Source organism: Symphodus melops (genome assembly GCF_947650265.1).
Source record: "Symphodus melops genome assembly, chromosome: 23".
Lineage (NCBI taxonomy): Eukaryota > Metazoa > Chordata > Actinopteri > Labriformes > Labridae > Symphodus > Symphodus melops.
In genome coordinates this window covers 2,769,119-2,791,827 of record NC_136713.1, presented here as the reverse complement: position 1 = coordinate 2,791,827, position 22,709 = coordinate 2,769,119, and the positions used below count along the sequence as shown (strand labels likewise).

At 39.7% G+C, this 22,709-nt stretch overlaps 1 protein-coding gene and 1 long non-coding RNA gene across 2 annotated transcripts in view; one reads left to right on the top strand and one right to left on the bottom strand.

Moving 5' to 3' along the window:
* LOC306818853 (uncharacterized protein) overlaps positions 1–22,709 on the top strand; it is a 137,817-nt gene that overhangs the window by 43,789 nt on the left and 71,319 nt on the right. Inside the window, exons 6-11 of the mRNA XM_079336577.1 lie at positions 6,644–6,793; positions 7,777–7,874; positions 8,023–9,910; positions 12,052–12,228; positions 14,860–15,033; positions 21,722–21,895. Coding sequence (XP_079192703.1) covers positions 6,644–6,793; positions 7,777–7,874; positions 8,023–9,910; positions 12,052–12,228; positions 14,860–15,033; positions 21,722–21,895 — 2,661 coding nt within the window. The remainder of the gene's footprint in view (positions 1–6,643; positions 6,794–7,776; positions 7,875–8,022; positions 9,911–12,051; positions 12,229–14,859; positions 15,034–21,721; positions 21,896–22,709) is intronic.
* Positions 16,599–19,811, bottom strand: LOC306818863. The gene is made up of 4 exons (XR_013778368.1): positions 19,675–19,811; positions 18,366–19,351; positions 18,125–18,181; positions 16,599–17,464 (listed from the first exon to the last, which is right to left on the bottom strand). It is a non-coding gene; the product is annotated as an uncharacterized lncRNA (long non-coding RNA).

Genomic DNA, 22,709 nt, shown 5'->3' with positions numbered 1-22,709 from the left:
AAATGTTCTCCTACTCTTTAAAGAAAGTCCCAGTTGAGCCGATCGAAGGCTTTTACCGCATCAAGACTCAACAATACTGCCTGGAGTTTATTCTCATCGATATGTTCAATGAAATGTTGGGTGAATATTATGATGATAGTATGGTGATAATAAAACTGAATGAACTGAAGAATACACAGAGTGTGTGTCTCTTTCTTTGTTTTTCAAGGACTGAGAACCGTACCCAACCCAAATGTTTGTGTAGCGTTACAGCCCGAGTAGAGACCCAGCTGTGTTAGTTCACTGATTTCACATACACAGGTACATGTGGAAAGGGCGACTCTTTTTGCAACATACTTAAATGACACAGATGTTTGGTCAGAGGTCGGTCAATGATGACTCACGCTCCGTCAATAAACTCATTTTTATTGTTTAGATGTAATCAAATGGCGGTCTTCTGTTTCTGATCATATTCGATTGATCCTGTATCAGTTTTGTAAAGTTTTCAATATTGTCATGATCTTGATGTCCTGTCTTGTCTTTAGTTGTCATGTTTTCAAAGTGTTTCCCTGTGTCCAAGTGTTTCTGATTTTTATATTTAGTCTTTGTCTTGTTGTCAGTGTTTCCCTTGTGTGCTTTAATATTTCATAGTCTGGTATTTACGTTAGTCTTTGGTGTTTCCTGTTTTATTTTATGTATCTGGTTTTGGTGTTGTCAGTGTTGTGTTTTACTTGTTCTTGTCCTCAGTTTCTGGTCTTGTGCTCTTTGTTCCTTGTTTCCCTCCTGTCTGATGACCTGATGTGTCTCACCTGTGTCTTGTTAACTCCGCCCCCTGTTCAGTATATAATGTCAGCCTTCCCCTCATTCTGTGCCAGTTCCTCTTGTATTTTTGTCTCTATGTCGTCTTGTTCCCAGTGTCTGCGTTCCAGCATGTTTCTGTCCTGACTTTTGGAATCTGAACCTGTTAGTTTTTGACTCCCGTGTACCGAACCCTGCGTACAGTTAACATGGATTTTTGAAACTGCCTTTTGCCCTGGAGTCGTGCGTTTGGGTCTCTTCCTCTGATCCGTGACAAATATCATATATAATGTTGTTCATTAGTTTGGTAGCAAATGTTAGCGGCTGATTGATTATACTTTTATCTGGTATGGAGAGGTGTTTTTCAGTCTTAATATATGTCAGTTGTTAATTGATTGATGTAGAGCAGCTGTGATTAATTTTTCTGTGTAGATATCAAAAGGAACTGGTTTTCTGGCTTCATATTATTAATCTGCTGTTTTCATAAATAATATATTGAAGTTAGTTTTCTAAATGTGTGTATGATGTATTTAATGTACATGTATCTCTCTATTTGAACTCATTATGAATGAATGTGTCATGTATGATTGTAAACGCAGAGCCGTTGACAGTTTGCTCAGAGGGGAGATGCTTGACTCCACACACGACCTGTTGATTGTACTTTTATCTGTTGAATACAGAATACAAGAACTACAAGCTGTCTCCTGAGACTTTGCTGAAACAGCAGAACACAACGCAGAACGTACACACGGGTCACACGTGTCTAGAATGGATCTCCTGGACTGATGCTGTGAAGAAGAACAGCTCCCCAGTCCACCCCTGAAAGGTTCAATTCATGGGAGAGAAAGAGAAAGTTTTTCACTTTGTCAGGTGTTTTCCGACTGTGCTCCACCTCCAATCAAAACGCTCCCTTTTCATCTGTAATGATGCCGTCATTTTTTCCATGAGATAAACTTGTCTCAATCTTTGCTTCCATTCAGTCACATTCGCTGGTTTAACATTCTTCCATGTTGCTGTTTTATTTTTCTTGGCGACCGATAATAAAATATTCACAATATATCTTCTGACAGCAGTGAAAATATCGTCCGGTATAGCACCAAGTAGGTTGAACTGAACCTTTCATGGAATTTCACTTTTCATAATTTTCTCCTCTTTAATATTTTTCCAGTGTTTTGAAATAACAGTCCCAGAGTGTGTGCATAAGATCACCTGTTTTACTGCATTGTCTCCAGCAGAGGGCAGCAGAGAATGTGTCTGCTTTTTATTCTCACTGTTTCTTTTTTTACCTGCAGAAACAAACACATGTTCATTTAAAGGAAACAATCAAACAGAAATAACAGTGGTATAAAAGTATTCAACAAGAGAAGAGGAAACAGGCTGATGGCCTCTTTTATTTATTGAGCGCTGTAGTTTCCACTCATTTTAATGTGCTGGATCTGAGTCTTTCACTTTCTTCTTCATTTCCTCCAGGTTGAAGAAACATCACACTCATCATCTCACACTGAACAAATTCTCAACAGGACCTGTAAATGATGACAACAAAGACAACACAGCAGGTTTGTATTTCACTGTGATATACTTGTAACCACGACTTAGTGTGACATGTTTTAAATGCATATTAAAGCAGGACTACAGCAACATCTACAGCTGGGTTCAGAGGAGCATGCTGAGGAAAACAAACACTGTTGTATGTGGCAACAAGTTGAAATCATTTCTCCTCTTTAGTCTTTATATACTCCTCTTCAGGTGTAGAGAGGCATCAAACGTTTCAAGTTCAAGTCAATAGTTTAGTTTCAGTCAATGTGTTTTCTGTTTAGTGAGTCACTTAGATAGTCTGGGGTCCATATATCTTGATGTGGTTCATGTCTGATCTGGAGTCCCACTGGAGAAACAGGTGCAGACTGGATCCTCCACCTTGCAGCTGCTGTGATGGCCGCTTTGCTTTGTGGTTGGAATCAACCACAGAAAACAACAACAACCGGAGAGCGGTCATAAAACCACTGAAAAGTGGTCCTCCTTAATCCTGCTGCAACCAACAATCTTTACCCTCCTTTTGGATAACTTTCACATCGATTTGAAGAAGAATATTAAAGTTGTGTCTGATCTATTTCATGCTATCTGCACGGACTCCGCTCCTTCTCTGTCCCTTCCTCTCTGCCCCTCACAGCCTGTTTTTTCTTCTGTCTGTGAGAGGTGCAGACTCTCCCTCTCAAACAGGAGGTCAGCGACACCTAGTGGACATTTTGACAAACTGAATTATTGAGCGTAACATAAACATGAGCTCCATACAGCATTAAAATAGTATCTGTTATATTCATGGGGCTTTACATACTGTTTAAGTTCAGGTATAGAGCAAGTGTCAGCTCACATTTATTTTGACCCTGTGAGCAGTCTTGGTCTGTGGATAGATGAGAGATTTCTGTCTCATGTCTGCACGTTGGATCCTTTGACATTTCCAGTCTGTTTGTTGGGACCTATATTTCCCCGACCACAGGAGAGGTCTGATAGAGTCTGCTCTTTAAAGTGTTTCCTATCCAGGACAAATGGTTTGCTCATTAATAGTTCACATGTTGTAGAAAATACACTTCAGCAGCGTGTTGACCATGATGATACAAGTTTGAGGGGGGGAAAGATTCAGCTTTATTTCTCGTCTGTCTTTAACTGGGGTTTCAGGAAGGTGAAGAAAAAGAGGACGTGATCACATCGGGGGAAACTACATTTACACAGCGTGCACACTTATTAGGCAGCTGAGTGTTTTGTCCTCATCATGACTTCAGTGAACACTTTCTGACTCTCTAAATATCAACTTGAACGTCTATTGGATGAAATCATCTAGAGCTGATGTGAATGTTTGCGAGGAGGGAGGTTGAGGTCTAAATAGTCCAAAGCTCGTCTCGATGTTTCATCAGCTCCTCCAGATGTTGTTAAAGGTCATTAGAGTTCAAACATTTGAACCTTCAGAGATGAAACTCAGAGTGTTCAGACACTCTGATGATGTTGCTGCCAAACTGTCCTGTGCAATGGACAGAATAGCAGCATGGCTGCATGACTCCAGCCTAACACTCAACATTGATTAAACAGTCTGTGTATTTTTCTAACAAAAAATGCCGTCATGACTGGCCGAACATCTCAGTAAACGGTCAAATAATAAAACATGTTGAAGAGGTTAAATATTTAGGCATCATATTGGATCCAACACTGACCTTCAAGAAGCATGTAAAAAAACTAAATCAAACTTTAAAATACAATCTCTCAAATTTTAGGCACATCAGATGCTCACTCTCCACTGAGGCATCTATGATGTTTTTGAACTCAATGATCCTCTCCCATATCTCTGACTGTATCACATGTTGGTCTCAGGCAAACAAGTCAACTTTGAAATCTGTTGAAAATGTTCATAAACAAGCTCAGAAAATATTTGAAAGAAAATCACGGCAGTGCCACCATTGTCACACACTCAATCAATACAAACTGTTAACTTCTGAACATTTCATTTGATTTTCAAATATCCGGATGGTCCACAAAATCAGACACAAAGCTGCTCCCCCTCCCCTGAAAAACTTTGTCCAGCTCTGCTCAGAGACCATCTGCAGAGCCCCAAGGTCCACCACTAGGGGGGAGTGTAGAGTCCCCAAGAGAGGATCTGCATTTGGCCAGTCCTCTTTCTCACACAAAGAATGGAACAAAATCCACCATGAACTCAAAGTAAACACTGACTTCCATCTATTTTCAAAACATGTAAAAAAAATAAAAAAAAAAGATTGTAAACAATCAATCATGCTCTCATTAATTTTATTTTTCCTGCCTGTATTTCCTGTTAGAATTCAGTATTGTAACTTTAACGATGCAAACATTACTTTAAATGAAGCCTTTGTGTGGAGTCTTAGCACATGTGTATTGTGACATGATGTGAATGTATACGTTGTATTGTATTGTGTATGTATCCTGTGTTGATCTGCCCAGGGACTGCAGAGGAACATTAGCAAACTGCTATAATCTGGTACGAAGCCTCTTTTCTCTGTGAGATCAATGATGTTGTTTGTACATGACAACTAAACTAACAAACTAAACTGAGAGAGAAGTTTACACTCTGACACACACACACACACACACACACACACACACACACACACACACACACACACACACACACACACACACACACACACACACACACACACACACACACACACACACACACACACACAGCAGCTCATTTCCTGTAAGTGGAGGAGGGAGGAGCAACACGTGATCCAGACTCATGAGAGGAGGCGGGACAGTGAAAGTGAAAGTGTTCAGTGAGTTCAGACATTTTGTGGACAGAAGTGAAGAGAGAAGTAAAGAGTGAAGCAGGGTGAGTGTTTATCCACAGTTTTTATATCTTCACTTCTGTACTCTCAGTTTCCTCCTGTCAACTGAACACAGACAGTTTCTAATGACGTCACAGCTTACATTCATATGAGCTGTGTGTGTGTGTGTGTGTGTGTGTGTGTGTGTGTGTGTGTGTGTGTGTGTGTGTGTGTGTGTGTGTGTGTGTGTGTGTGTGTGTGTTTGTATGGTCGTGTCTGTATGTTCGTGTGTCTTTAGAAAAGGCCCAAAGTAACGGGCATGTTATTGACTGATATCGCGAGAAGTGAGCCTGCCCACGTGATCAGTCCTGATATTCTAATGAGTGGCACGCAGTATCAACAGACAGATCGATTGATAGATACTTTATTGATCCCGAGGGAAATTCAAGCTGACGAGTGAGCTTCAGTTGTCACGTGATAACTTAATAGAAGCTGTTTGTGCCTAAATTAAAGTGTGAGTATTCATCTCTTGCATATTTGTCATCTTGTTTACTCATATGGATGTTGTTTGGTTGATATGAATGAAAGTCGGAGCCCGCGTGCTCGCGCTATGATCAGCCACGTTCATGACAGCTGATTGCGTGCACGCTAATTTACGTCCCTCTGCTCACGTGACTCTGCGCGTGAGCGTGAGATGCGTCATGTTGAGTTAAAGGCACGTTCATTTATACACTTATTACGTCGTGTTTAGACAGTTGTGATTGAGCCCAAAGTGTTTAGTGTTAATTAAGTATTGTTATTTAGCTTGCCTTTCAACTACGCTAATTCGGCAACCGGATGTAGCAGCTTGCCTGTATGTTTCAAAATAAAAGCATCCTGCTGGTTCCGGCAGTTAGAGGATTTCTATAACAGGAAATGCTCTGTCAAGTTGTTAGCAGTAACTTAACAGGACTGAAATGTTAAAGAGACCTGTGCATTGTGTGTTTGAGTTTGTTAGTTTAAGACAGTGTGAAGAGAAATGTGATTATAACTACTGAATGGCTTTCTGTGTAAATGTATGGTTATATTTGACTGACAATATTATTTATATAGGTGAAGTCATTTATGTTATTTATTATTGAGACTGTATTTTGTTTTTCTTTCTTTTTATAGAAAACCACACACACACACACACGCACACGCACACGCACACGCACACGCACACGCACACTCACACACACACACACACACACTCACATGCATAAGTGAACCAACCAGTTCCAACTAGCTGTATGTGCTGCTCTATTGGAAAGTAAAGAAGAGCTGAACAGTGTGAAATCTCTCTCTGCCCTTTCTTTCATCATACTCCCTGGAAACGTGGCCTTAAGTGGTGTTCTGGCCGACACCTCGGTGTGAACCTAGTGACAAACACAGAACGAGCGCCCAGCCTGAGCTATTGTTATTATCTCTACTACAGTGTGTGTGTGTGTGTGTGTGTGTGTGTGTGTGTGTGTGTGTGTGTGTGTGTGTGTGTTACATCATGTCTCCTGTTTCTCTTGTGTTGATCTCTCAGTGAGTGTTTCTGTGTTTCCTCTCAGACTGACTTCAGATCAGATCATGGATGTGAGTTTAGAGGAAGAGGAGGACGGAGCAGAGTCTCCTGGACCCAGCTGTCTGTCTCTGAAGAGTGATCGGTCCAAAGATTTCATTCTAAACTTCAGAAATAAAGGTGGACCCTCGGACCCAAAGTAAGTCTTCTTACTAACTCTTTGTCTCTTCAGATGTTTTAGGAGGGTTAAAACACAAGAAACAATCCTCTCCCTGCAGACTATGAGCTGAATCCAAACAGAAGAATTTCTTTCTTTCTTTTTTAATTTCATCTTTATTTAAGCAGGTAATTAACCCATTGAGATCAAGATCTCTTTCACAAGGGCGACCTGGCCAAGAGGGCAGCAGCACACGTCATGATTAAAACAGTTTACAGACAATAAGTTTAGAAAAAAACAACAATTCCAATGAACAGATCAGTTTACAGATGAAGTGCAGAGTTGTGATGACAGGTTACAATTCAGACACACAGACACTGTCCGATTGCCTCACGTTTTTTGTCCTTTAAGATCGAGCCAAAGGCTTCAAGTGAAATGAGGTCGGCCATTTTCAAGTCATTTTGGAGAAAGTTCCAGGTAGAGGGAGCAGCAAAACTGAACGCTCTTTTTCCGAGCTCAGTGCGGACACGAGGAACAGACAGTTTTAAAACATCACAGGAACACAAGGCGTGTTGGCTTCTGGTTCTTTGAAGGTGTTCACATAAATATGACGGCACCAAACCAAGAAGAGCTTTATAAAGAAGATTTAGCCAGTGTAAATACCTGCGCACCTTTAAGGGTGGCCAATCAGATTTCATGTACAGGTCACAGTGATGAGCAAGGCGTCTACAACCTGTCACAAATCTCAACGCGCATTGATACACGGTATCCAATGACTGTAAACATTTAGCAGAGGCGCCCATGTACAGCACATCGCCATAATCCAACAAAGGAAGGAAGGTAGAAGAAACGAGAAGTTTCCTCGCCCTGAGTGAAAAGCAGGATTTATTTCTATAATAAAATCTCAGCTTCACTTTGAGTTTGGAGACGAGTTTGAAGATATGTGCTTTAAATGATAGTTCACAGTCCAGAAGGAAAGATGCCATAGATGGAGTAGATGTAGATCTAAAGACATGTCTTCACAGGGGGACGAAGAGGACTCATGTTAGAGAGGAGATTTCCTGTCCTCAGTATGGAAAAAGATCCAGACCAGGAGCTGTCAGTCAGAGCAGCACTGAACAAAGTAAGTCTGTACACCTTTGTGCTTCTGTGATCTCCTCAAACACGACTTTTATTGGTCAATGTCAAAAGTCTAGAAATTAAAACTCTTTTTACTTCTTTTACAAAAACATCTGAAAACAATAATCAGATTGTATCATTCTCTCTTTCAGTAGATCAGCAGGAGGTTTTAGATCAACATAAGGTCAGTCTGAGGACGAGATGTGAACATGTGACTGAAGGAAGTGATGAAACAGGAAGTCGAGCCCCCCTCAAAAGGATCTACACTGAGCTCTTCATCACAGAGGGGCAGAAAGAAGAGGTGAACACCCAACATGAGGTGAGACAGATGGAGACAAACTCTAAAAAGAAGACCGTCCATGAGACTCCAATCAAGTGCCAGGACCTCTTTAAAGCCTTACCGGACCAACAGGAACCAAAGACAGGAGCTCAACCCGACCAACAGGAACCAAAGACAGGAGCTCAACCCGACCAACAGGAACCAAAGACAGGAGCTCAACCCGACCAACAGAAACCCATCAGAGTGGTTCTGACAAACGGCGTGGCTGGTGTTGGAAAAACCTTCTCAGTGCAGAAGTTCACTCTGGACTGGGCCGAGGGCTCAGAGAACCAAGACGTCAGTCTGCTGATCCTGCTTTCATTCAGGGAGCTGAACTTGGTCCCAAATAAGCACTACAGTCTTCTTGAGCTGCTCCGTGATTTCCATCCAACATTACAGAAGGTGGCAGCAGAGACGCTCGCTGTCTGTAAACTGTTGTTCATCTTTGACGGCCTGGATGAAAGCAGACTGTCATTGGACTTCACAAACAGGGAGGTTGTGTCTGATGTCACACAGAAGTCATCGTTAAACACACTGTTCACAAACCTCATCAAGGGGAATCTGCTCCCCTCAGCTCTCATCTGGATCACTTCTCGACCTGCAGCAGCCAATCAGATCCCTCCTTCATGTGTTGACAGGGTAACAGAAGTACGAGGCTTCACTGACGCCCAGAAGGAGGAGTACTTCAGGAGGAGGTTCAGTGATAAAAAATATCTGTCCAGCAGAATCATCTCACACATCCAGACATCCAGGAGCCTCCACATCATGTGTCTGATCCCGGTCTTCTGCTGGATCACTGCCACAGTTCTGGAGCACATGATGAGCACAGAGCAGAGAGGAGAGCTGCCCAAGACCCTGACTGACATGTACTCACACTTCCTGCTGGTTCAGACAAAGAGGAAGAAGAACAAGTATGGTGAGGGACGTCAGGCGAGTCCTCAGAATCTCACCAAGTCTGACAGGGAACTTCTTCTAAAGCTGGGGAGGCTGGCGTTTGAACATCTGGAGGACGGAAACATCATGTTCTACCAAGAAGACCTGAAGCGGTGTGGTCTGGGTGTCAAAGAGGCCTCGGTGTACTCAGGAGTTTGTACAGAGATCTTCAAAACAGAGCGTGTGATCTTCCAGAAAACAGTCTACTGCTTTGTTCATCTGAGCGTTCAGGAGTTTCTGGCTGCAGTCTACAAGTTCCACTGTTTCACCAACAGGAACACAACAGTACTGAGGACTTTTCTGGGACAAACACATGTAGATTCAACTCTTGATGTTCTCCTAAAGGAAGCAATGAAGAAATCCCTTCAAAGTCAGAACGGTCACCTGGACCTGTTTGTTCGCTTCCTTCATGGTCTTTCTCTGGAGTCAAACCAGAGACTCTTAGGAGGCCTGCTGGGTCAGACAGACAACAGTCCAGAAATGATCCAGAGAGTCATCAACAACCTGAAGGAGATGAACAGTGATCGTATCTCTCCTGACAGAAGCATCAACATCTTCCACTGTCTGACGGAGATGAAGGACCTCTCAGTCCATCAGGAGATCCAAGAGTTCCTGAAGTCAGAGAACAAATCAGAGAAGAAACTCTCTGATATCCACTGCTCTGCTCTGGCCTACATGCTGCAGATGTCCGAGGAGGTTCTGGATGAGTTGGACCTGCAGAAGTACAACACATCAGACCAGGGACGACAGAGACTGTTTCCAGCTGTGAGGAACTGCAGGAAGGCAAAGTAAGTCCAGATGTGATGAGCATTATAAATCAGTGTCATGTACTAATAGTGCTGGGTGATATGACCTCAAATCAATATCACCATTTATTGAACATGTGACCTCAGTTAAGATTAATAAAAGATGATTTAGTTTTAGTTTTTCCCCTCATAGTTCACTGACATGGTCTCTACTGTAAATGTGCTCCACTATTAAAGCTGGGATATGTTTCTAATGAAGGAGTGAATATCTGATGAACTATCGAGTGGTTATTAAGTGAATATTTAGAATTGAAATCAAATCATCTCTTGAGATGAAAACCACACATTTTAGTTTTAAAGGAGAAATTAACTTCTCTAAAAGAGAAACTTTTTTCTTCAGTGTTTTCATTTGACTTGTTTTTGTTGGACGTCGTCTTCCATGAAGACAAAATGTGTTCAAACTTCCAGGTCGTGGATTGGACGTGTCTTCACGTGACTCTGTCCTGAAAATAATTAAAATAATTGACATGGGCGAGATGACATCGATTAATTGTTCTGAAAGTCAGTGTGTAATAATGTTAAATTAATTTCCCAGCCCTATGTAATAATTTAATAAACTAAAGTAAATCCTCTCTGTTCAATAAAAACTGTTCCTCTGTTAATGTTCAGGAGAAACAGTCAGTGGTAGTTTTTTTCAGACGTGATGTTTTTGAGGTTTTTGTCCTGAGTTCATAAATGTTTTTGATAGTTGTTTTGTGAACACATTCAGGAGAGAATTCCCAAAGAAGTGACTGAGATGTGTGATAGTGTTAATCCCTGAAAAGAGAGATATCAGATGCTGTGAGCGCCCCCTTCCAGCCTCTGCAGGCATTACTAATCAATCATGAGCATCATCTCTGAACATGTCAGCAGGTAGATCACAGATAAACTGTTCTTACAGGAGATCCTTCACCTCACTACATTTGATTCTTGGCTGACTTGTTTGATTTCTGGATCATTCTGCAGCAGTCTCTGTATTTTCACCTTTATAGAAGTGAGTCAGACGGCTGGAGAATGAGATGGTCCTCCTCCAGAGTTACTGTTCAATGACTTTCAAATGGTTTTCTACTGCAGAGAGAGTCCTCTGAATAGATCCCACTTTAGATCACTATAGACATGAGCTCATCCTAAATCAAACTCCATGTGTTTCCATGTGTAACCCTCCTGGATAAATGCACGTCTTTCTAGGTTCTGGAGGAGCGAGGTCCTGAGCACAGTAACCATACACCACACACACACACACACACACACACACACACACACACACACACACACACACACACACACACACACACACACACACACACACACACAGTTTAAGGAACAGCAGCTTTGTTTGAGTCAAATCAGGATTTTGACCTCTAAATGAAATCATGAGCATGAATGATGTTTACCTTTATTAGTTAAAGGATCACTAAATCACATGAACTGGTTTGAATGACTTTGCAAAGCCATAACTTGTTTGCTAACAGGCAGAAAAACGAGCAGCATGAAGTGAGCAGCTGGCTGACTGAGACATGTGAAGTGCAGCTTTTTAAGATGACACACACTTCACTCAGTTTCATGACTTCTACAGGAACTCTTCTCACTCCTAACTGATGAATTATCCTCTGTCCATCTTTATCACTTAGTGCTGCTGTTTATCAACTTCTACATTTAACATGGTGACAACATGGTGACCATCTCTTACTCACTCTGGCTTCATAAAAAAGGAATCTCTCGTCCTGCATCGCAGACTTTTACTTTGCTGCACATCAATCTGCACTGCAAAACTACTGTTGATTTTAGTCGTACAAAACTGCAACAATAAACTCACTGACTTAGTAATCACAGCTCGAGTGTGTTACATCAAATAAATACATGAACTGATGAACTAAACCAATAATTATGTTGTTTATGACTCTTTTAATAACTATTTTAAGCTGTTTTAGCAGCAGGGTTACACATCTGTAACATTTAGTAAATGATTGAAAGATGAAGAATGTGCAGGTTTGAAAAGCAGTGAGGAGACTCAGTGAGAGATTCCACTGATGTGTAAAGTTAAGACCAAACAGGACCTGTCAAACTTCAATCATCAGATGTGAGACGTGAATATCAACGCTTCTTTCATTACTCTTAATTTTCTATTTTATGTGTCACTACAGACTTTCTCACAGTGACCTCTCAGAGACTCACTGTGACGTCGTGGCCTCAGCTCTGAAGTCCAACCCCTCCCATCTCAGAGAGCTGGACCTGAGCTGGAACCAGAACCTGCAGGATTCAGGAGTGAAGCTGCTGTGTGAGGGACTGCAGAGTCCAAACTGCAGACTGGAGACTCTGAGGTCAGATCACTGACTGTAATATAGATATGAATATAATAGAAACTGTGTTGACTGTGTTTGAATTTCACCCATTCTTGAGAATTGGGAAACATCATGTCCCAGACAAACAAACAAAAGCTGTCATGTGGTTTAGCAACTACTTGTGCAGACGTGATCTTTACACTCTCTAAATACCGTTTTTAATTCGGTCTGTGAATAAGACGCTCTCCGAGAATCTCCGTTGAGATGCGTTCAATGGATGATGCAAGCTGGGGATTCAGAACACTGTCATTCCTTGAGGCCTCGGGTTGCCTGCACGCCAAAACAACAAAGAGCAGCGTGCTGTGAAGCAGGAGTAGACTTGTGTCTCTGGATGCTGGAAGCATTTGAAGAGAGAGAACAATGGGAGACGACTGCTTTTATTCACCCTAAACTTCACACCAACATGTGTTAGGTGTTGCAGAGCATGCTGGGAGTAAGAGTCAGCTAAATAACTACTATTCTGGCTGTCCTCAATAAAAACAGTGCTTTGTTATCCATTGAGTTTTTAGAGTTAGGTTCAGAGAGAGAGAGAGAGAGAGAGAGAGAGAGAGAGAGAGAGAGAGAGAGAGAGAGAGAGAGAGAGAGAGAGGAGCAGGTTGAAGTGAGATGAGAAATAACTGAACTGTCAGCTCTACAGAAGACGTGTAGAACTATATTTTAATGCAACATGAACTATATCCATATTAAAGATATTGTCTTATATCATGTGTGAATATATATCCATATATCTTAAAAACTGGATATATCTCCCAGCCCTAATCTGCCGCCAAGACAAGACACGTCTAGTTACATCTCTAATATTTCTCTGACTCTGATCACTGTTGGAAATATTTGATGTAATGTAAATACTCAACAATAAAAAGATATATAACATGGGTTTAGTCCATTTGAAATGAATTCAGATATTTAAATTAGAGCTGAAACGATTCCTCGAATAACTTGATTACAAAAATTCATCGAGGAATTTTCGCTGCCTCGAGGCTTTGCTAAGTTTGTTTTTTTGCGTCATCAAAACTTTGCTATGAGTATAAAACATGTTTAATGTAGCTGCAGCTACCTGCTCCTCTCTCTGACACACAGACATTTCAGCGCTAACACACACACACACACACACGAGCGCGGCGCGCCCCTTTTAACTTTTAGTCAGCACACAGTTGATCCGTGATCCATACGACCGAGTCGGGAACACGTGATCCGGTCAAACCGTCGGCTTTTCTCCGTTCTCTCTCTCCGTGTCTGCAGCTAACATAACGATAGCAACGTCCTCTCACAGTCTCTGTCATACACATACGTCTATGACAGACTGTCTGTCACTGTCTACAGAGACTACTCTCTGTAGTAGTGATGGGAATTCCACCTCTTTTTAGAGAACCGGCTCTTTTGGCTCAGCTCACCAAAAAGAGCCGGCTCTTTGAGCTCCCAAGTGGCTCTTCAGATTTTTTGTAAAAATATGCATTATATCAAATGTTTATGATATAAACACACTTTTATTTATACACTCACCTAAACACATAGACACTAAATGGTGACAATGTCTCAAAATGAAGGAACACTGCATCAAATCCTCTCTCTAAAAAATCAAGTTCAAAATAAACATTTCTCCTCTCCTCTTTGCCTGATCATCCCCGGCCTTTCTTGCTGCAACAAATAACTTGATTGACGCTGCCTCTTAAAACTGCGTTACATCGTTGCTCCGATTCATTTAAATGCCGTTCTAAAAAAAAAACCTGCAGTCACGTCGGGAGACTCGCGACTGTGTTTACTTTCAGTTTTAATGAAACGAAAGTTAAAGAAAAATACGAGGAGGACAAAACAGATGTGTCAACCTCTGTCTCTCTCTCCTGTTCGTCTGCTGTGTGTATAACCCCTCCCCTCCCCCTGCTCAGTGAGGACACAGACGCAACCGCACATCTTCACCAATGATATCCGGCTTTAACAGAAAAAAGACAAGACAAAAACTAATCGGCTCCCATCTGGCTTCCAATGACGAGCCGGCTCCTGTCGTTCACTTCAAAGAGCCGAGTCTTAGAGCCGACACATCACTACTCTGTAGTCTCTGTAGTCTGTGAGCGCGCTGAATGCACACAAGCAAATGTTCTCAATTTCCTGATCTGACAAAATGATTGAATCTGTGATTGATTCAACAGAACATAATGCTTTCTCAATTAAATGTAACAGATGTGTAGGCTACACAAAACACTATTTGTTATTTCAGCCATTAAAACATGGTTGTAACAAGCAGGCGTTACCATGGTAACTACAAAGCAGCAGGTTTGTAGGGACGACCCGATACGAGTTAAAGCTTAATTAAACAAAAGCATGATTTATTCGATTAATCAATTCGGATATTCAATAGAATACTCGATTACTAAAATATTCGATAGCTGCAGCTTTATTTTAAATGTAAAGATTCTAATAAAATTCAACATATTGTACGTTTCAATCTAAGAATGATCAGGAAGTACAAAAACATGAATGAATCACTATGAAGTCCTTCAATGTGTGAATGAACAGATGATGATCACATCAGTGTGTTCATGTGGACAACATCACACATTCATGTATAAAGCTCACTGTCATCTACATTTACTTCTTTTATTCTTTATTCAGATTGTTTCGCTGCAGTTTGTCAGAGATCAGCTGTTCTTCTCTGGCCTCAGCTCTGAAGTCCAACCCCTCCCATCTCAGAGAGCTGGACCTGAGTGAGAACAAGCTGCAGGATTCAGGAGTGAAGCTGCTGTGTGATTATCTGCAGAGTCCAAACTGCAGACTGGAGACTCTGAGGTCAGATCACTGACTGTATTATAGATATGAATATAATAGAAACTGTGTTGACTGTGTTTGAATTTCACCCATTCTAGAGAATTGGGAAACATCATGTCCCAGACAAACAAACTTAAAAATATCACTTACACATGAACTTATTCCTTTTTTAATGAAAATCCCTTTAACAGATTTTTATGATGAAACTAATTTGAAATCCCAAATGTTGGTTCTGATTTCTTTGTTTCATGTCTAAACCTGCCCGATGGCAGAAAACAATTTAAAACTTGAAACTATTTAAAAACGAGTCAAACTCTTCAAACTATAAAACCTTCTGATACTAAAGGTGTAAAATACTATTATAGTCATTTACACTTTAAAATGTTGTTTTTAGGAACATTTGGACCTGTTAAAGTTGTGTCCCAGATTTGAGTCAACTCTGTCAGACTTTTACAGAAACATCAAATAATCAGACATAAAAAGAGGTGAGCTACAACATCAAGGACCCCCGTCTTATTCCTGCTTTTAAAAAGGGGGGGATGCTGTTCAAACATGGTTCACATTTTGATTTGTTGAGAACTTGATGAAATGATTTTACTATCAGCTGTGTCTCTACTCGGGCTGTAACGCTACACAAACATTTGGGTTGGGTACGGTTCTCAGTTCTGAAGATTGGGTTGGGTACATTTTGGGTCCAGTAAGGGACCTGATGCAACACTTTCTTTTTCTTTATCAGGAACATTTACAACTTCCCTTTTACACATTGTCTTAAGTTCAGCATGGACAGTTCAGACTTCACCTGCTCAGGTTTCTTTTTCATGACATTTTAAATGAAACATTCAAAAATAACATCAAATATACTTATAACCAAAAGAGTCTCCAATCAATAAAAGAAATGAATGAAATAAAATCATCCATATAGCCTATAGTATATATACAAAGATGTGTTTTAAATGACAGAGACAAACACTGACACCTTTCTGTTTATGAAGTCAGCACTTTTTAGAGCACAAAATAAAGCTGGGACAGTTTCATCTCACAACTATTCATATTTCCCTCTGTCAATATAAGAAGCTGTAAAAACACAAAGTCCCATTCTGCATGTAATCCACTGTAATAAAAACAGCAGTGGTGTTTGTTATGTCTTTGGCCCGTTCAGAATTATGATCAAGAGGCTGTTTAAATGCAAAGGAGACTTGGCTTTGCTCCACACTCTCTTTGTTCCTGCTTGCAGTGATGTTCACGTTGGTGTGCTATCTCTTTGACAGCTTTAACACTTTTCCCCCCAGAGAATTCTAGAATGCCAGCCAGCGCCAGCCTTTTTCATAATTTTAACCAGTCTTTCAAGACCCACAGAATATTTTGTTCTTTGAATATGTAAATATTGAACACATCAAAAGAAAGATCAGAGCCTCTGCTTTCATATACAAAAAACTATTTTATTCAAGCTTCATTCAATCTTATTTTATCAGCACTTGAAAATCGGCCATTTTCACAAAAAAACCACCTTCCGGACAAAAAGCTGAGAAAACAGCACTTTTGTAAAACACACTTATTTTCAAGAAAAAAAATTTGATTTTGAGTTTACATTTGGATTCTTTTTACTTTTATTTGACAACTACAGTTATATTTTTAAATAAATAACTAAAATAAATAAAAATGATTACATAAAATTATACATTTCCTTTGAATAGTGTAGCACTACAACATTTAAAAACTATATTATACATTTTTCTTCTCTTAAACACTCAGAAATACTTTGTTTTTACAAACACTTAAATGTTGGTTATTTTCAATAATAAAACATTAGTTGAACAAAAACCTGATCAAGAAGAGACAACTGTGTCTCCCAGAGAAGTGCCTTCTCTGCAACAGGGTTTCATGTTGTAACATTACCCTGTGTCCGAAGGATGTAGGATTTGAACCCATATTTGACAGGTTTTTGGGGATTGTACACCCTGAACGCTAGCCGTCCACGCCACAGAAGCATACCCTCATCAATGCAAATGTTGGTGTTAGGTTGATACATTTGACTGAATTTAGATATAAGGTAATATAAGACAGGGCGGACTTTGCACAACCTGTCAGTGCTATTTGCTGGCCTTGATTCATAATCATTGGAGTGTAGAAATCTCCATATGATTTCAAACCGGTTGTGGGACATGACCTTGTTGAAGTAGGGGGTGGCCAAAATGTCATCTGTAGACCAGTACATTTCAAGGTCAGGCTTACGAATGATATGATCAAGAGCAGCAGCATCATTTAGAGGTCCAGGATTCTCAGTGAAAAGAGTCTTTTGGCTGCCAGTTCATTTCTTTCCACAACAGATTACCTGGACCAGGACCTGCACCTGGCTGGTTTACAGAGCCTCTTGCTTGGTCACCAGGTACTTCACCTCCATCACGCCCATGAGATCCACAGGTCCGACCTCTGCCTCTTTGCTGTGATCGACCTGTAAATAATTAGAAAGACAATTTTTTTATTCAACAGTGTATTGGTCTCACTAACTGCTGAAGCTAGCTCTCCAATCAGCTAAACAGTCTCAATAACTCCACGGTGAAGAAGGTTCGCAGACTTTTATTGAGGTCCTTTATATTTCTTATTTTTTTTGTGAAACTGAAACACAATACAAACAGAATGCCATTGTGAGCTAACAGTATTGAACCAAGAATGAAAATGCAAATATATTAGCTCAATAGCCTAATGCTAACGGCGTTAGCTTAGCCACGTAGCGATTAGCATGTATATAATATGCATTTAAACACTACTACAAACACAAGATATACAACGGTTAAAGTCAGTATATGTTGTCAACATAGTATACTCACAGACGTTGCTTGAGCAAGAGGCAAATGAAGAAACCCATGTACAGTAGGGAGCTAACGATCGCTAATAGCGGACATCGCGGACTTTTCTACTTCCGGTTTAAACAATAAAATGACAGGAAGTAACACTACTAACCAAGATACCTGCAATGAACATACCTGACCACAAGGTGGTGCTGACACAAAGAACAATTACTCAAACAAGCTTAAACTGGAGGCATAACAAACAGTGTGATGTGCACAAAGAGAGGAACGTTATTTTTCGGCCTCTTCATATCATATCTTACCTCTTTCACCTTGGGTAGTTCTGTATAAAGGACACCTGGACCTTGAATCCCTGGACTCTGTGTGTGTAAAATGTCATACAAATATTCATTTGGTAAATAGTTTGTGTGCAAAATGAGAGATACATTTATTTTTCATCTCCTCTCAAAAATTAGCAGATGCTCTCGTCTTGTATCGTGTAATAATCATACAATCTTAGTAACAGGTTATCAAACTAAAAAAATACACCATGTTATCATCCACCTCTTGCACCTCTGGTGGGTCTGTAAGAAGGAGACCTGGATCTTGGAGACCTGGACTCTGTGTCTGGAAAATGTTATGCAACAATTCGTTTGGTACATCGTTTATGTACAAAACTGAGGGATATGTTATTTCCACGTCATGTTATCTCATGAATTAGCAGATGCGTATGCTATTGTAACCCTTCTGGAGTAGTTACAGAATGCTCGGACCAATATTAGGTTCGACTACTAGAGCAGTGATTTATGTACAATGCATTAATAACCACAGACCAGAAAAACAAGTTAAATTGCCGGCTTATTATAGTTGGTTGAACACAGAAGAATAGTTGACATACAGTTAACATAAGATTTTCAATCACTTTATGAAAAAAATTAAATATTCTTCCCTTTCATTCAAGTGATTTAGTTTATTAATCCCTTTTTAGATTTAAACCTATTGAAAGGATATTATTTTCAACCAAGGTTATTGTTTGTATTAATTTCAAGCTTTATCAATCTATTTGAGTTTACTTTATTCTGAATAAAGTCTAGTTCTTTAGTTTCAAGATTTAGTCCAAGTTTTGTTAAGTTCCCTTTTTAAGTTTCAACCATTTCTTATTTTTGTTTGTACCAAACAAAACATTTACACTTCACATAATACCATTACAGCATTAACATGTATGGTTAACAAAAAACAGTGATGTAATACACAAAACTCAAAATAATTCAGCAAAAGACTGAATAACTTGTACATCACAAGTGTCTCTATTCCTTGAATTGTCCTTAATGGTTAATCCGGTGTCTCAGAGAGTCGTCTGCAGTTTTGCAGAGAGATATGGATCAATCCTCCCAGTTCTTTGGTGAAATCTTGCAACATCCAGCAGAGGGCGTTTCACTTCTGTGTGTTGCACAGTTCAAGGGGTCCCTGGGTGGCTCGCCATCTTGTATCTCGCACGTGAAATCCAACTCCGGTATTCGCTCAGAATTCCCGGTCCCAACCTTAATGGCCTACCATAACAACCAAATAATATGCATAAACAAATCAAATAATACATCCGGTAGCTTCAAACATCAATAAAAGTCTGTTTTTCAGTTTACTTGGTACTTCATAAGATGGCGCACTCGCCATCATGGCGGCGGAAAAAAATACTATCACCGGACATTGAACTACAGCATGTGCTCCGTTTAAGCACCAAATGTTACCGTGTATATCCACCATTTCAAAATAAAACAACATAAATCTGCTACCTTAGCGTTCCATTTCCATGAAATGACCAATACATGATGACAAAAATTTTTTTCATGAAATAAAATACAATTTTAACACTCACCAAGTCCCGTTCGACAGTGTGTAAAACGTCACCAAGTCACGGACAGGTTGAAGAAACAAAATTAACTCCTTCAGAGTACAAAAAATAACTGTATAAACTTTTACTCGTACACATACATTTTTAAACCATTAAAAATAACAACATGAATTCACAAGTTTTTAACCCTTTAACATGTTTTTACGCCTAAATTAAATATTATATCATGAAATATAGCATTGCTGACAATTTAAATGATTTTTAGCCCATGTTATTCTATTTATTGTCCATTTATCACTTGTAATGCATTTCTTATTGGCTGTTTTTATTAACTAGCTTTAATTGACTGAGGCTTTGTAGACCAGGGTTACACTATCACGGTAAGTCCAAAAATAATGTGATCATATCTTCCCTCTTACACGTCTGAATGTAGGTCCTGAATCCCTCCATTCGCTGTCGCCGCTGCTGTCTTCATCCAGATCAGTTTCACGAACGTCAAAAAATGAATTATCAGAGTCTGTATCTATAATTAACTCTAAAGTTTCTCCAGCCGAATATCACCTTGCTGGCGCTGGCATGTTTGTACTGTTCAGCTTTTATCTCATATCTATATGGCTAATGTTTCCTTTTTGACGCGCGTCAAACTCACATATAGACTGATCGAACTCCACCCGCTAGAAAATAAGGACGAAGAAGATTTTCTTTTTGTTTTTTCTCTATTTTCCCGCGGGTGGTCTTGTTTGTTGGTTTTTGGCCTCACAGTACTGCAACTTTTTCACAACATCCGTCCCTATCGTATTTCACTGAAAACACCAATTGACGGAAAATCTCGTCAATGGCGGAGAATGAGTAAATAAGTTGGACGTGTTGTCAACGTACCCGACAGCTTCACTGCTGTCACTCCTGTGAGCGCTCGCTACACTTGAATTGTGCACTGGCACACAGATTTTAGCCCAGGCTTTCTGTCATGAAAAAGACTTTTGGTTCAAGGGTTTAAAAGCATCAGATCCCGACAACAGACGGGTTCAAATCAAGATTGAAATGAAAAAAGTCCTGAGAAGAGTGGAGAGTGACAGCAGGGCACGAGGACAACAGAAGGGAGAAGAGAAGTTTCAGCCACAGTGGCAGACAGCTGGAGCTGGAACACGCTGCAGCTACATTTCTACTTAGATTAAAGACTAGATCCTGGTAAAGATCAAGGTTATTCACAAAGCATGTCAGTCCTTAAGAGAGCTCCTAAAGTCCAAATGTAAGGATGAAGAGTTTCTCCCTCAGAGAAGAAAGGAGGAGAGAAAGGTGACAGCTCTATCACAGCCTCATATTAATATCAAATAGATTCAGTCCACTCTTACAGTTACCAGCATGCTGAACAAACACTTTAGCATCACAATGCTTCAAGACTTCATTGTTGACTGTTAATTGTTCGAACACTGAACATTGGAACCTCCTCCTGTTTGAACATTGAAACAGAACCCTGGTCACTTATTGCACATTGCACGCATGCACAAGTTTCTGTCTTATAATCTTGTTCTATACTCCATTTTATTTAACTTAATACTTTTGCACATTTAGGTTTATTAATGTAAATATTATTTATCTTTTTTACCTCTTTTTTTACCTTGTTTTATTTTATTTACCTTTTTCTTATCTACATTGCACTGTGGGGAGGGGGGAAACATAATTTCGATTTCACTGTATGTCTGACATATTTTGGAATTGACAAATAAGGAACCTTGAACCTTGAACCTTGAACCTTATTGTCAAAATTCAAACTTAAGTCCTCCCTCCTCAAAGCTGTAAACCATGAAACACTGGATATATAACATGGGTTTAGTCCATTTGAAATGAATTCAGATATTTAAATGTAAAGATTCTAATAAAATTCAACATATTGTACGTTTCAATCTAAGAATGATCAGGAAGTACAAAAACATGAATGAATCACTATGAAGTCCTTCAATCTGTGAATGAACAGATGATGATCACATCAGTGTGTTCATGTGGACAACATCACACATTCATGTATAAAGCTCACTGTCATCTACATTTACTTCTTTTATTCTTTATTCAGATTGGAGGGCTGCAGTTTGTCAGAGATCAGCTGTTCTTCTCTGGCCTCAGCTCTGAAGTCCAACCCCTCCCATCTCAGAGAGCTGGACCTCAGTGACAACAAGCTGCAGGATTCAGGAGTGAAGCTGCTGTGTGATTATCTGCAGAGTCCAAACTGCAGACTGGAGACTCTGAGGTCAGATCACTGACTGTAATATAGATATGAATATAATAGAAACTGTGTTGACTGTTTGAATTTCACCCATTCTTGAGAATTGGGAAGCATCATGTCCCAGACAAACAAACTTAAAAATACCACTTACAAATGAACTTATTCCTTTTTTAATGAAAATCCCTTTAACAGATTTTTATAATGAAACTAATTTGAAATCCCAAATGTTGGTTCTGATTTCTTTGTTTTCTGCCATAGGGCAGGTTTAGACATTAATCAATTTAAAACTTTAAACTATTTTAAAAAGTGTCAAACTCTTCAAACTATAAAACCTTCTGATACTAAAGGTATAAAAATACTATTTACCAAATATAATTTACCATTAAAACCAAATATTACAAGTCTGGAATGAATTCAAACAATCACAAACAACTGCTCTTTAAATGATAACAGAATATATTTAACAAAGAAACATCAAGTTCATCAAACAAATAACTATTATAAACTAAACTACACAACACAAAGTATAAACAAACAAGAGTGGCATGTGTCTGTCTGTTGTCTGAAGATGCTGGATCACAGTCTGAAACTCGTGCACAACTTGTGAATAATGAAGTTGAACACTAGAAGCCAGAGGCTGAATTTCTGTTAGACAGTGTTTACACTGGTCTTCCTGAACATGAAGATATTACCCGGATATAACGCTAGAGTTCACAGAGAAACACACACGGGACGCAGCGGACAAAGAGCTTTTAACTAGTCAAACCACAGACGCAGTGGTCAGATAAGAAGCAAATATTATCTTCACAACTTCACATGAATGACTCAGTTATTAAAC